The 15,091-nt window shown below is 47.3% G+C and overlaps 1 protein-coding gene across 7 annotated transcripts in view; it reads left to right on the plus strand.

Annotated features, from left to right (window-relative positions):
- The window catches only part of SEMA5A (semaphorin 5A), a 481,312-nt gene that overhangs the window by 366,511 nt on the left and 99,710 nt on the right, over nucleotides 1-15,091 (plus strand). For all 7 annotated transcript variants that reach the window (XM_043601165.1, XM_043601208.1, XM_043601185.1 and 4 more), the window contains one exon: nucleotides 4,063-4,270. In XM_043601165.1, the coding sequence (XP_043457100.1) occupies nucleotides 4,063-4,270 (208 nt within the window). The remainder of the gene's footprint in view (nucleotides 1-4,062; nucleotides 4,271-15,091) is intronic.

A 15,091-nucleotide genomic window follows, 5' to 3' on the forward strand; every position in this document is an offset into this window, starting at 1 on the left:
GGATGATGACATTCTCATTCCTTCTTTCTCCCATTCTGTCCCTCACCCATCAGTGGGCCTCTCGCCCGGTGTGTGTTTATTCTTCTTGTGCACAGGCCATATCAGTGGTCACTCTGCACACGTCAGAGGACAGAACTGACATAGTATCTTCTCCCCGTGGTGCTCAAGGTCAAGCGTACAAACCCACAAATCAAGGAGATGAGTCAGTACACCGTAATAAATGTTGTAAAGCAGAAACAGCAACAAAAAATTAAGCGCTCTCTGGGACCGACCAGGGTCTTCCTGTTTTTTGAACAAAATAGTTGTTTGCCCAGTGGTCTCTCTCATGGGCCAGGCTCTGCCTTTCTGCCTCGGAAAGAGACCAATGGCTTTGCCACATCCTTGTACCCGTGCTTCGGCCAGTGTGTCCGGTAACTGGGAGAGAACATTCGTCTGGACCGTGAGGCGGCGTCGAGGGTCTGTTCGCCGCCTACCACTCCAGTGGCAGCTCCTGATTAAATCTGCCGAGACTAGCGGGGTCACATCAGTGTCGTGGGATGTAGAGACGTCGCTCCTTCAGCCCGTCCCTTTTCTTTTGTGAGATGCAGGATGACCCAGGTTTTCTTTTTCTTTGTTCTAATGTGCTCGAAGGAGAGACAGCTTCCTCGGAATTCCAGGGTCATTTCGTATTTCGAAACGTATCTGTTTGGGATGACATCACGTGACATGATAGAGGTGTTAGCGGACGCTGTGCTGCGGGGTAATCATGTTGCCCCGTAACATGATTATAGAAGTGCCTCAAAGCAGCATGTGTACAACTTAGACTTACACAGTGTGTTCTCCGTCCCCATAAAAATGTTTCGGCACACAATGATGATATTCAGCCATTCATTTAAAAAAGGAAAAGAAAAGAACGTGGCCTTGAAGATGGGAAGAACGAGATCCGATCGTGCCCCCAAGAGAGGGCTTCCCCTGGGGGGGGGATGGGCAGAGAAAAACGGGCAGAAAGACGAATGGTGACAGAACGCCCTGACCCGGGCCTCCCAGACACCCCAGGAGGAGGGGTCTGCCTGGCTCTGTGTGGAGAGGAGAGAGAAGACTCCCAGCTTTCTGAGCAAGGACACAAAGAGGAAGCCGGCCGGGAAGCCATGTTAAGTGGAGAACCTGTATGTGCGGGGCTGGGGTGCTCCTGGGCCCCCAGAGCCCCAGGTGCCCCCCGTGACTCGGGCGCAGAGAGGTGGAGGTGCGAGGGAGCCCGAGATGAGGGCTCAGGCCATGCACGGCCCACGGCGACTCACTGCCCCGGTGGCCCCTTGTGCAGAGCATCCAAGGCACACGCACACGCGTCCTGATGCTCCCTCCAGACGTAGGAGAGGACGGTGAGTGTTCTGGGTTAGGAAGGCGTTCCGCACCAAGGTAACAGGTGTGTGAGCCCGGAGCGAGAACAAGGCGCAGGCCAGGGAAGGAAGAGCTTCACAGAAGCAGAGGTTCCTGGGGTGCCGGCATGGCTCCGTGGGTTAAGCGTCCAGCTTCAGCTCAGGTCACGATCTCACAGTTTGTGAGTTCAAGCCTCGCATCCCTGCATCGGGCTGTCTGCTGTCCTTCTCTATCTCTGTCCCTCCCCCACTCTCTCTCTCTCAAAATAAATAAAAACATTTAAAAAATTAAAAAAAAAAAACTCAGCGTGCATGTGAGCATGTTGACATTTGAACTATTATTCTTTTGGGTGGGTTTCTCAGACTAGCAATCTATCAACAGCAGAAATAATAAACAGCAGGAGCCTTTGTTCAACTGTTGAATAGCATTTTTGTTCTGTAATCCACATTTCCCGTGACTATACTGTGACAACGGTCCAAAGATGGTGATTTTTCTGCTGGACTCCCATCTCCTTTGCCCTCTCCCCACCCCCACCCCCTCCCTCCATTGCTATAAACGAGTCTTGTTCCATCCCAAGGGTCTCTCACTTAAGCCCTCCTACCCGCCTTGCTGCCCGCTGGGGAGTGGCAGTCCCTGGCACCCCCTCCTGGCCTCTGGCTCGGACGATATCTTCTGTTGTCATGACGTCCCAAAGGATGGCTCGTGCCTGTCACTGCTCCACGGGAAGGCTGGCACTTCCATCTGCTGGCGAGGACTTCCTCTCAGGGTATTGTGGCTGAGACATCTCTGTACTGAAGTCACCTTCCCTGAAGCTCCCATCTTGCCCCCACCGTGCCTCGGTGCTGTGCATGGTTGTTGATGCTTTTCTCTATGCAGGGCAGGAAGACCCCAGAGTCACTGGCGTTGACTTTCCCACCAGCTGGGGACTGTGGTCACCGCGTCCAAATTAGGTTGACTTTTGCAGTAAAGACGTACAAGTTTTCTTGCACACTTAAGTCTGTGAGATGTTCCTTCGTTAGAATGTCTGTGGCCCTGTTGTGTAGGCTTGTGCCCTCTCTCTCTCTCTCTTCCCTCAAAGACAGGCACTGTGTTTTTCATCTTCCCAACGTATAGCGTAATTCCATTTATGCTTGAACTTTTTCGGAAGTAACACATTTATCCAGATAGCTCAAAATAAAATTAAGCCGTGGTTTACTAAGGCTGCATATGTTATTGCGAAGTCAGTTCGTAATCAGTAAGTATTCACTGGAGATGTTTCAGAGAGACTTTTAAAAATAAATTCAGGGTAACATATGTCTGTGCATATCTTTTCTCTTTAAAAGAAATATTCTGAGTCTCTGAGCACTTCCATAGGAATGGAAACCTGAAAATATTCCTGTCCAAATTGTTCTTGAGATTCATGGATTGATGGGAAGCCTCAAAGCCGAAGATTTAATCCTGGTTTTGGAATAACTTCTTAGCCTCATTTTCTGTATTTTCAGGGTGATAATTATAATGTTTTGAGACTCAGGATGCTGATGGGTTGATTCGAGGAGCTTAATGATGGCTTTAGGGAGTACTTCTGGTGGGTTTGCTGTCTCGCCCCCTGATTTGCAGGCTGGCACCAGGGCCTTCGCCAAAGCACGCCGGGGACATTAGCACACATTTCAGGTCTGCGTCCTGATACGTGGTATTGGCCGTGCTGTGACTCTCGCTGGCTAAGAGGCCTCCTCTCTGTGCTCTTTGCAGCCGGTCTGGGGAGATGCCTGATTCACAGGCAGTGCTTACAGCCAAGCTTAGGTGTAGGTGAGCACAAACACGCAGTGACCAGAAAACCTGGGGCGGGGAAGAGACCGGGCCAGAAACAGACGTTCCATTGTCCAGGAGAGGAGAATTAGGGACTGCGAGACAGAGAAGGCATCCCAAAGGGCACTCTTTAGACGGAAAGAGGAAGGAGGTGTTCCGGGTAGAGGAGGAAGAGAGACAGAGAAGGATGCACTTCCCAGGCAGGAAGGGGAGGAGGTATCCTTTGCTGTTGCCCTGGGCGTGTTGTGTCTTCCCTGCAGGGGTGGGAGGGGGGGCGTGGAGGGGGTGCAGGTCAGCATCTCTTTCGGACACTAGGAATCCGAGATAGTCTCCTGAGGATTCCTCTCATCTGATGGTTTCCATGGGACGGAGCAGAGCTGGCGACCAGGAGCCACAGGTAGCTGTACTGCACGCTGGGTGTCTGGACTTGGACGTGGACGAGGCTGAGAGGGCTGAGCGGTCGTCACCGCTGGCTGCCCGGTAGCTGAGAGCCACGGCACAGCCGGTGTGCCTGCCCCACACCCGGCACTGGCGATTGAAGAGGTCCGGGGTGGGATTCGGGTGTCAGCATTGTTTTAAAAAGGTTTTAATGTTTTATTTACTTTTGACAGAGAGAGAGAGAGAGAATGAGACAGAGCAGGAGCGGGGGAGGGGCAGAGAGAGAGGGAGACACAGAATCCATGCAGCGGGCTCTGGGCTCTGAGCTGTTGGCATAGTGCCCGGCCCGGGGCTCGAACCCGTGAACCGGGAGATCAGGACCTGAGCCGGAGTCGGACGTGGGCCGGACCGAGCGCGCCCGTCAGCGCTTTGGAACGCCGTGCGAGCGGCCGGGCTGGAGACGCGTGGCGGCTTCGCTGCTGGGTGGCCGGCGAGGCCCGCTGACCTTCTGTCCCTTTGCCTCCTTCCCTGTTGCCCTCACAGATTACGGCACCATAAAGAAAGTGCGGGCGCCCCTGGCCCCGGCTGCCGGCAGCTGCCTGCTGGAGGAGATCGAGCTCTTCCCCGAGCGGCGGGGGGAGCCCATCAGGAGCCTGCAGCTCCTCCACAGCCGCAGCGCCCTGTTCGTGGGCCTGCAGGAGCACGTGGCCAAGATCCCGCTGAAGAGGTGCCAGTTCCACCGAACCCGCAGGTAGGCCAGCCCCGGGCTGGGCCCCGGCCCTTCGCATCCTAGCGAGCCCCGCGCCGTCCCAGGACGCGGGGTGCTGGTGCAAACCGCTTTGCGGGCATGAGAACGACCCCCTGGTGCCTCCGGACGGAGAGCCGATTGGTGACACCTGTAGGCATCGGCCCGGGTTAAGAGAAATTCCCCCGTGATGACCCAGATCTTTGGTGTTCCTGCATCGGGCCGGTGCAAGTTTGCTTTGATCGGGATACGTGTAATGTAATATATGTACGGAGCGGGCAGAGCATGGTAGCAAGTGCGTCCTGTCGGCCCAGAGCTAATCCCCTGAGGAGGAGCGATGTGGGACCCCGCCCCGGGGGCCATCTCCCTGTGTCGGCTCTCTCCTGAGGCTCCAGGACCCTACAGGCTGGGAGGAGGGAAGGAGAAGGAAGTCCTGGGGACGCAGGGGACCACAAGTGCCGTCACGTCTTTCCTTGCTCCTACTCACCTCTCATTGGCCATGGGGTGCCCACGGGGATCACAGTGGCCTTTGAGGCTCAGTTTAGAAAAGTGCTCAAGAGACCGTCAGGTACTATGCACACTACACGCTTGACCAGCACTTTAATGTTGGAGCGTTGCGTAACTGCTCTGCCCCCCAACCAAAGATCGCCCTTGGGGAAATCACAATCTCATACGTTCTTAGGGATCCGGGATCTCAGTAACTCCGTCCCCCAACGTAGCGCGTCATGGCAGATCTGGCGTAGAAACGGACTGTTTGCGTATACCGCTCACAGGTACCATACACAGGTCATTCTTTCCCCAACAGGTGCCCCGTGGCATGAGCTTTGGAGCTCAGAGACTGGGAGTCACAGTGCAGGCTGCCTGTGCTATTTCTTTTTTTTTTTTTTTAATTTTTTTTTCAACGTTTTTTATTTATTTTGGGACAGAGAGAGACAGAGCATGAACGGGGGAGGGGCAGAGAGAGAGGGAGACACAGAATCGGAAACAGGCACCAGGCTCCGAGCCATCAGCCCAGAGCCCGACGCGGGGCTCGAACTCACGGACTCTGAGATCGTGACCTAGCTGAAGTCGGACGCTTAACCGACTGCGCCACCCAGGCGCCCCATGCCTGTGCTATTTCTTGACCTGGTCACTAAAGTATCTTAGGCCTCACTTTCACATTCAACACAGGCAAACTGCTATAGATTTAAACGATATAATGTATACCATTGAAAATTCAGGGCCCTTTACAAAATGGACAAAGAAGATTGGGCATATGTATTACAACGGGATATTACTCGGCGATCAAAAAGAATGAAATCTTGTATTTGCGGCAACATGGTTGGAACCGGAGTGTATTATTCTGGGTGGAAGAAGTCAGTCAGAGAAAGGCAAATACCGTATGATTTCACTCCTATGTGGAATTTGAGAAACGAAACAGATGAACGTAGGGGAAGGGACGGAAGGATAAGATAAAAACAGAAGGCGACAAACCATAAGAGACTCTTAAATACAGAGAACAAACTGAGGGTTGCTGGAGGGGAGGTGGGTGGGGAGATGGGCTAGCTGGGTGATGGGCGTTAAGGAGGGCACTTGTTGGGATGAGCCCTGGGTGTCACATGGGAGTGATGAGTCACTAAATTCTGTTCCTGAAACCATTGCTACCCTGTATGTTAGCTATCTTGGATTTAAATTTAAACAAATAAACATACACGGTGGGTATCCCCTTGTAGAAAGAGTTTTTATGTATGATAAAAATCACCACAAGATTCCTTTCTAGAAGATTCTAGACAACGGAGTATATTACGTGGTGCCTCTTTTGGTATCAGAGTGTTGAGGAATAATATTAAAGGGTTTTCTACCCAACAACGATGCTATGGTGAGCGATAATAACAAATAGTGATATTTATTAGCAGCTGTCTTTTTATAACGTTAACCACTGGCCGCTTGAAATTTGTTGATTTGTGTTTCCTGCAAGACTAACGTGGCGCAGGAATGATTCTGCCCAGTTGTCGACGGTCAGTGGGTGACGGGAAGGGTTGGCGTCTTGCCAACAGGCACGTCACAAGTTGGGATGCCCCTGGAAGGGTGCCAGTCTTCCAGCCAGGAAGCCCTGAGCTCTAACGGCCTTCCGTGGGCAGGACACAGGGTAACACACAGGAAGACACAGGCCTGTGCTGTCTGTAGGGTGTTTGGGGGACCAGAATGAGACTTCATGGCTTGCGATGCAGGAGGCACCGCATCCTTTCCGTGGTGCTTTGCCTCATCGAGTGGGGATTACAATAGCCCGGCTCCTCGTATAAGTGCGACATCGGAAGCTAAGTTCTGCATCAAGTCAGGGAAGCAAGGCCTCATCATGCCCACCTCGTCTCCTGCGTGGCTGCCTGTGGAGCCCAATCAGGAAACCAAAGGAGCTGGCCACCACCGTGCACGGCAGCCCGGGGGGCGTTCCCGGCTCCCTCGACAAGGCCACTTGTCTGTGTTCATCATGTTCCTGGGAGGAGAAGATCATACAGTTATATCCAGAGCAGAATCTTCCTGCTGTGTACTTGTCCACCCTCTCAGAGAAGAGCCACGAGAGATTAGAGCTTTATCCTAAACTGATAGATTGTGCTTTTCTGTGTCCCCACACTCAGAATGGGTTAGACTGTGATTGACCCTTAAGTATTCCATCTGAGAGAAGAAAATCTGAAGACTTAAACCCAAGCGTTTCTGTGGATTCTTTCCAGTGTGTTCTTTGCCACCCCCTTCCCACAGAAAGACAAGAAAACCTCCATTTTTTGTCCATTTTTCAGACACTAGTATCTACGTGACTAGTTTCTTTTTTGGTGAATTAGGGGGAAGGTTGTTTTGTTTTGTTTTGTTTTGTTTTTTGACGAGCAATTTTAATTTTCTAGACATATGCCCAAAGAAGTATGTTGAGTAGGAACAGGCGACCAATGGAGTAACGATTGAGTATTTCTTTGTTAAATATATTTTCCATAGTAGAATATAAGTAATTTCATTTGTTATTAGAAAAATCAATTTCATAAATGAGTTTTATAGTGTTTGGCAAGAGAAACGGAGCTTAACTAAATTACCTGTCTCCTTCCAAATCATATTCACATTAAGAAATTTTTTAATGTCTATTTTTCAAAGGCAGTGCACAGTTTCACGTCTGCTAAAATGTTTATAATTGATATTGATACACTTCCACGCATTGGCACTGTCCTAGATCTCCTCATCATTTCTCTTAGCCATTACACCCCGAGAGTTAAGTCACCCATCATCTCCATTTCTCAGTGGAGGAAACGGTGGCTCCGATTTTTGGATCGTGCCCAAAGGCCACATACATCATATGATATGAAGCCCAGGTTCAGGGCTGGGACTTGGCCTCCAAGGCTCAGGCTTTCTCTTGGGTTCACTGCGCTGCCCTGGGACAATGAGGACTTCAGCTCAAGGATCAGATTTCAGTGGGAACCAGTTACGCCATGGCACGGATCACGTGTGTCTCTGAGCGCTGGAGCTAATGAGAAGGGCATGAACTCAGACATGTCCACTATGACAGTTTAGCCCTGGCCCCTTCCCATTCTTTCTTCTCTATTATACTTGTTACCAGGCAACACCCAGCATCCCAGAAGTTTGATACCCGCTTGCTTTTTCTACAGTGAATTTCCACCTCCACTTCTAGAGATGATCCCAGAGCCTCGGGGGAGGCTGGAAAAAGAGCTTGCCTGTGTTCGTTTTTCATTTTTTTTTAATTTTTTAAATATTTATTTATTTCTGAGAGAGAGAGAGAGACAGACAGACAGAACATGAGCAGGGGAGGGGCAGGGAAAGAGGGAGACACAGAATCTGAAGCAGGCTCTAGGCTCTGAGCTGTTAGCACAGAGCCCGATGCAGGGCTCGAACTCACGGACAGTTGAGATCATGACCTGAGCTGAAGTCAAATGCCCAACCAACTGAGCCACGCAGGCACCCCATTTGCCCGTGTGTTCCCAAGCTCTGCACCCATTGTAACTTGGAACAAACAGCACTGTGTTTTTAACGAGATGTCACTGTTTTCCTTGGAAGGTTATTTTGGTAGAACAATATTTAAAAAATACATTTTAGTCAGGTTCAACCTCAAAAAAATGACCGAAAATATTTTGTTTGATTTTCACTTTTTTAATTTTTTTTTTTGCATAACCATTTAGTGAATAGCATGAGAAAATGATGTGAATGACACAGTCAACTTATCAGAAAGGGTGGTTCCCTCTGCGCATGTGAAGTGCAAGAGAAATTTTTCCTTTTCTTGTGTAGCCTTTTGTACTCCAGGATTTATTTACCATATATATGCCTGTGGTTGCTAAAGTGAATCACCACTGACTGACTTTTGAAGAACGTGGGGACCTTGACAGGCCCGGATGTGGGTACTGCGGGTGACAGTGGAAGGTAGGTAAGCCGATGCCATCCCATGGGCCACGTCATATGCACTTGGCACAAGGTCAGGTCTCCCCAAAGCAGCGTGAGGTCTTTGAAGTCGGGAAAGGTCTTTATAGAGTACAAAGGGTGGAACAGCCAAGACCTGCACTACCTTAGTCTCATGTAAATATGAGCGTAAAGTCATAACCTGCCACCTGAAGGGGGACAGACTGCGGCGGACAGCTGAGGGAGTCCGCATCTCAGTACTTCAGGAAGGAACGAGTGATCACAGGACCTGGGCCGTTAGCCTTCCCCAGGGAATACTGTGGCCTTCCACTTGGCCCAGCTCATTGGCACCCTTCAGCCTCCGGAAAGGCGAGTTGTGATGGGAAGGCCTTTGATTCAGACTTGCAAGTCAGTTTAAGGATTGTGCAGCAATTCGATCAGTGGGGCAGCAAACTGTAAAGAACCAGAGAGAAGATGCTTTAGGCTTCACAGGCTGCACAGTCTCTATTGCAGCTACTCAGCCCTGCCCTTGTAGCATGGAAGCAGCCATAGACCGTACGGCGTGAGCGTGGCCGTGTGTCAGCAAGGCTGGCAGATCCGTCGGGCAAAGGAAGGATTCGCTGTTTGGTGCCATTTGTTACCAGGAAAGTAAGCGCAGAAGAGGTGCTAGCTACCCATGCCCCTTGTCCCACTGGATGGTGCCACAGCAGAGGGACGGATCAGCACGCGACATCGAAGCGGGGCGCCATGTTGCAAAGCAACCAGCTGTGCTACGGCTTAGCGGTTTCAGAACCTGTACCTGTACCTCAGTGGGGGTGAGGGTGGGGGGCACGAGGCCTTCGCCCTCACTAGAACCTGGGAGACAATGAGAAGCAGTCTCATGACGGCCTCCCTGACAGAAGGCAGTGAGAGGCAAGTGGCCTTGTAACGGCTCCTCCCCATCCTCCCGTGTGCCACGATGGGGGCGATCACTCAGCGTCCCGCCAAAGTTAGGTCAGCTGCGCCTAGGTCCTCAGGGTGCCGGGGCACAGTGTTGCCCTGCACTGTGTTTCAGGAAAACTGTAGGTGCCAGGCTGGACTTGGCCCATGGGCTATCACTTGCCGACTCCTGGTTTCGGATTTTCTCATATATGCCTTTTGAATGAATCAATGTACCTTCACTCGTCATATACTGTGGTTTATAAAATTACCTGTAAAATTTACTAAATTATTAAATTGCATGAATTAACTCTATACCTTAATATTTTCTGGATAACATGGCGCTTTCTTCTCTTCAGACACGTATTCTTTATTTTTTTATTTGACACCCACCACAATTGTGGGGTAAGACAAACCTGTCAAGTAGGGTTGACGTTTGTCAACCTGTTGTAGGGTTAACGTTTTATAGATGAGGACTGATCCGAATCACAGAGGGAATAGCGTGAGAATCGTCAAGGCTAGAACAGAGACTAGAAGTCTGAGCACCGCATGGCAGTCCAGGCTTCATTCAGCCCATCGCACCAGGTGCCAAAAGCTGGGCATTGTCTTTCCGGGTCTGTGCAGCTTCCAGCATGGTGCCCAGCCCAACACAGGCTCAGTAAACACTTACCCGATTTACAAATGGACACCGCCTCTCCCCCTCCTCCCTCTTTTACTTCGTCATCTCTAAAGTAAACCTAAATTCTTGTGAAACACTAAAACTCCCTTTACGGGAAGGTGTAGTGACGCAAGACATTAGCTAAAGGATGGAAACCCTTGGGCCTTAGGTGTTTATTGTTTCACTTTTGCTTTATTATAAGAACTTACTGGGGAGCGAAGAAAAGGTGGAAGCCGGGAGAATCCTAGTCTACATATAAAACAGAAGAGAGGTGCCTTTGACGTTTTGCTTTGTAAAACTGGAGGGAAAGATGGAACCATTAGGAAAGAGATTGGCTCCATTTGTGAATGGGTATCTAGCCATTCTGAATTCATTTAGTTTGTAATAATGTCATTTAGTTAAAGAAATTAACACTCATTAAGAAAATTAGTATGGAGATTAGGTTACTGCAGGACATTCATTGCTTGGAAGGGCAAAGTTTCGAGACATGGAGTTAATATGCTGGCACCTTTATTAATTAAATATTTCTACAGACAGCGTCTGCTTGGTGAGAGACATACGATGTATAGAGAGAAATTTCAGGATTCCCCTGAGGGCTTCCAGAAAGACAACTTTAGCCATTCAGTTATGAATCACATAAGCAAGCGGGAGGGATTTTGACATGTGCTCATTTTCCAAAGTAAATATCCTCCCTTCGAAACGAATTTAGGATCTTCCAAATCTCAACTCCTTGAGTTTTTGTTTGCATTGACTTTGGATTAGCTTCTAAAGACTGTACTTTCCTTCATTAATTCATTCAGAGTCTATTTATTGATCTCAGTAGGTGCCAAGCACCAAGCAAGCCCCTAAGCATGGGATGACAGACAAAGAAGTATCCCTGACCCTGTCTTCATGGGGCTCAGAGTCGAAAGAGTAACTCTGGCATAAATAAAAGCTCCCGAAGATCTGTTGTGGCTTTGAGCCACGGGGCCTCAGTGTTACCTGAGACTTTGTCCCCAGATCAGTTTATCGTTAAAGTCTGATCCTGTATTATATTAGGACCCGATCTTCGAGCCTGCCCTCCCTGTCCAATTATTTTTTAAGCTATTTTTGAATTACAACCAGTGTTCCAATCCTAACTTCCTAATACTAACAGAATTCATCACCAAATTATAATCTACTTATTCAATGGAGTCCTCACGCTGTGGGTGATCCTGAAGCTATTAAATGATGTCTGTGAAGACATATGCGTGATATGGTAGTAACTGAAAGAAACAGAACAGCAGTATGTGTCTGCCTTCATTAGAGCTTTAAAAAATAGTTGAAAAAGACGAAGTACATTCACCAACATCTAATTATCATTCTGAAGAGCACCCCGTCAGAGGGGCTTGAGCCGAAACACTGTTTTTTTTAAGTGAAGTCACAAGTTAACACCCCCAGGTCCTAGGCAGGTTGGAAAATGAACAGTTAATATATGCTAGGTAGAACAAGAGCATACGTTAACTTGACTGGTAATTTACAAAACATAAACCGTACTACGGTTTGCTCTGTAATAATCAAGGAGAAACGTAGTTTTGTGAGGTCTGAAGCTTACATGGTTTGATAGTGGTCCTCAGTAAGGAAAAGGATATCGAATTATGAAGAATGATTAAGACCAATCTCAGGTCCTTAGGGAATTTCACGAAGTGAAGAAGTTTAAGTTTCCTTGGCTTTAGGGCAGGTCCACCTTTGGCAATGATATAAACACGCATTTTGGTTCAGGTACACCACAAAAGCAAAGAACGTAGGTGAACGCCGTCTTGCAGAGATGTATTCATACTCTTATGGTTGTAGAGGCCGTGGGCTGCCTCCACAACCATAAGAGTGTGAGTACATTTTTTTTCTTCTCTTTCTTGGTCAAATATTTTAATGTGATCGTAGTATCGTAACCCAGGGGAGCACAGTTTCTAAACGGCTGATGTCCCAAGTTGATCACAGTTGCTAGATTCCAGAAGCACTTTCGGCTTGCTTATTTCAGATACCCTCTACTCTTGTAACTATTTCTTTTTTACTGTCAATTTTCCCAAAATGCTTCACTGTAAAATGTGTATCAATCTTATTCAATTTTTAAAAATTTTTAAAAAAATGTTTATTTATTTTTCAGAGAGAAAGAGACAGAGTGCAATCAGGGGAGGAGAAGAGAGACAGGGGGATACAGAATCTGAAGCAGGTTCCAGGCTCTGAGCTGTCAGCACAGAGCCCGTTATGGGGCTGTAACTCATGAACCGCGAGATCATGACCTGAGCCGAAGTCGGACACTTAACTGATTGAGCCACCCAGGCGCTCCCAATCTTGTTCAGTTTTAAAACAGATTTTTCAGGAAAATCTGAGTGTTCTATGCACCTAATACGACTTTAATTAAAAACCGTCCACTTAGTATTACTGGCAATACATATTGATTATTCTAATTTCATATTAAAAGCAAATTTAAATGTAAAAAATCATCTTTGTGTTGAATCAATGTCATTTAGTGATAAGTCAATAGGGAATGGTTTTCGATGTATTAGAAGTTTGTAACTAATTGAAATTCTAGGCCACTAATTTCATTTACAAATCATAACATGCAACATGAATTCCTATTAAATGCCTTTAGCAAGTGATACATAATGAGTATAAACGTGTATTTTTACTAGTAATTATATCTTGGTTTACTTGGCATGTGTCCTAAATTTAAAAATGCCATTACAGTGTGGTTCCGTCTTAGTTCTTCTTGGGAATTAGAAATTAATCTTCTAGTAGATTTTTTGGTACTTGACACACGCTATACAGTACAACCACATTTTTCTTGCCTAAGCAAAACCCCAACACTTTATTCACATCCGTATACTTTCTGGGAGCCTTAAGGAAACCGTGGCCCAGCCATGCTGCTCTGCTTATCTTCCCGATCATGCCACATGCACATGACTGTCATCCTTCCTGGGGCCATCATAACCAGGGAGACTGTTCTCACTTGTCTAAATTCCAACTCCATTCAAGAGCCAGCCTACACATGACATCTCCCTGGAACTCTCCTGGCCGACCTCTCTCTCCTCTGACTCCTATAGCGCCCACCGTCTGAGCTTCTAACTTAATAGTTAACCCTCCTTATGTTATGCAACGTTCATGAACCGGTTCTTCCTCCCTCACGAGACCCCAGGTTCCTTCCTGGTCTTTGGGTCTTCGACACATGGCATTATGCCAGGTAGTCAAAAAATCGTTGTGAATCTGTCCAAATGTGTATTTAAAATCTTTGTACCAGGCCACCTGGGTGGCCCAGTGGGTCAAGCATCCGACTTCGGCTCAGGTCATGATCTCGTAGTGTATGGGTTCGAGCCCCACGTTGGGCTCTGTGCTGACAGCTCCGAGCCTGGAGCCTGCTTCGGATTCTGTCTCCCTTTCTCTGCGCCCCTCCCCTGCTCACACTCTGTTTCTGTCTCTCTCAAAAATAAACATTAAAAAATAAAATAAAATGAAATAAAATAAAATAATACTTTGTACCACTTACTACAATACACTGTGGTGTGCCACATTGCCTGGTTAAGTAAAGAGCCCACGGCATTTACACGTTTAGTATTTTTGGGATAGAGTGTTTTCAAACACCCCAGAAGTCAATATCATAGAATATGCAATGATGTCTAGGAATTAATTGGAATAACTGTATGTATTCCACCCCCAAAATAACTTTGTTATTTACTACGTGATGTAACTTAATCCTCAAAACATTTCCTGTGAGGTGATTATTATCATTCCAATTTCACAGAGGTACTCATTGGAGAAAAGATGTGTTCCAGCTGGATTTACCAACTCAAGGACGTGTCGGTGTCTTACAATGCATTCCTCAAGCAGTTTATTGTCTAATTAGAATTTTCTTTCAGTCTTATTTCTAGTAAGACAGTGTTTTTCATGCCAACCTTAAAAAGCAGATTCTGAAGTATATAATGACATCGGTCATTAGGAATAAGATACTTCAGATTGTTTTAGAAATTAAGGTAAAGATCATTCATGAACAGAGAAATCCACCAATCCCACTACTATCATGATGATCGTAGAAATAAGTACTGGTATTTGACACACGGTTTTTGCCCAGTATTTTAAAGTTTGCAGCACTTACTGGGAAATGCTGCCTTGAACAGGGCTCTGGGCTCTGCCCATTCCACTCCTCAAGCTCCAATCAAAGTCTAGCCTCCATTTATCTTCCTTTAAATTCTCCAATTCCCTCCCACCAAAGTGTCCATCCACCTCGCTGTCCAGTGTCCTGCTTTTCCAAAGCTATGTGAAATGGATCACTTCTATCCGTCTCAGTTTAAATGCCACCTAAGTCAAGTATTTCCTGACCCCAGACCCCTCCATCCAGACAGGGCTTCTCCTTTGGGATTTTACTTTGCTGATGGTTCTTGTTGTATCAGTGTAGTCGATTAGTGTTTATTGCCTTTGCCAAATGATAAATTCTGTGGGTACAGTGACTGCGTCTGCTTTGCTGACCCTGGCACCCCCACCATTTTCAGTCTGGCTCATGGCAGGTGCTCCTAAGTATGTACCAAATGAAGGAATGATTGGGACACTTTTAAAAGCCCATGTTTTATGAATGCACTTTGTTAATATGGCCAAAATTCTTAAGATCAAAAATAAGCTGATCTAATGACAATTAGTGTAACAGTAACAAGTCAGATAAAGTCATTGATACTTAGATAATCTAACATGCAAGAGATTATACTCAGTAATTAGCTCCCACTCTGTAGAAATACAGTGAGAAGATTTTAATGAATACACCTCTTTTCCCTATTACTCAAATTAGCAAATAGCATAACTGCACACTTTAAAATTTAAAGGAAGAGTTTAGAGGAAACAACAGATGTTGGCAAGGATGTGGAGAAAGAGGAACCCTC

Source organism: Prionailurus bengalensis, chromosome A1 (assembly GCF_016509475.1).
Source record: "Prionailurus bengalensis isolate Pbe53 chromosome A1, Fcat_Pben_1.1_paternal_pri, whole genome shotgun sequence".
Lineage (NCBI taxonomy): Eukaryota > Metazoa > Chordata > Mammalia > Carnivora > Felidae > Prionailurus > Prionailurus bengalensis.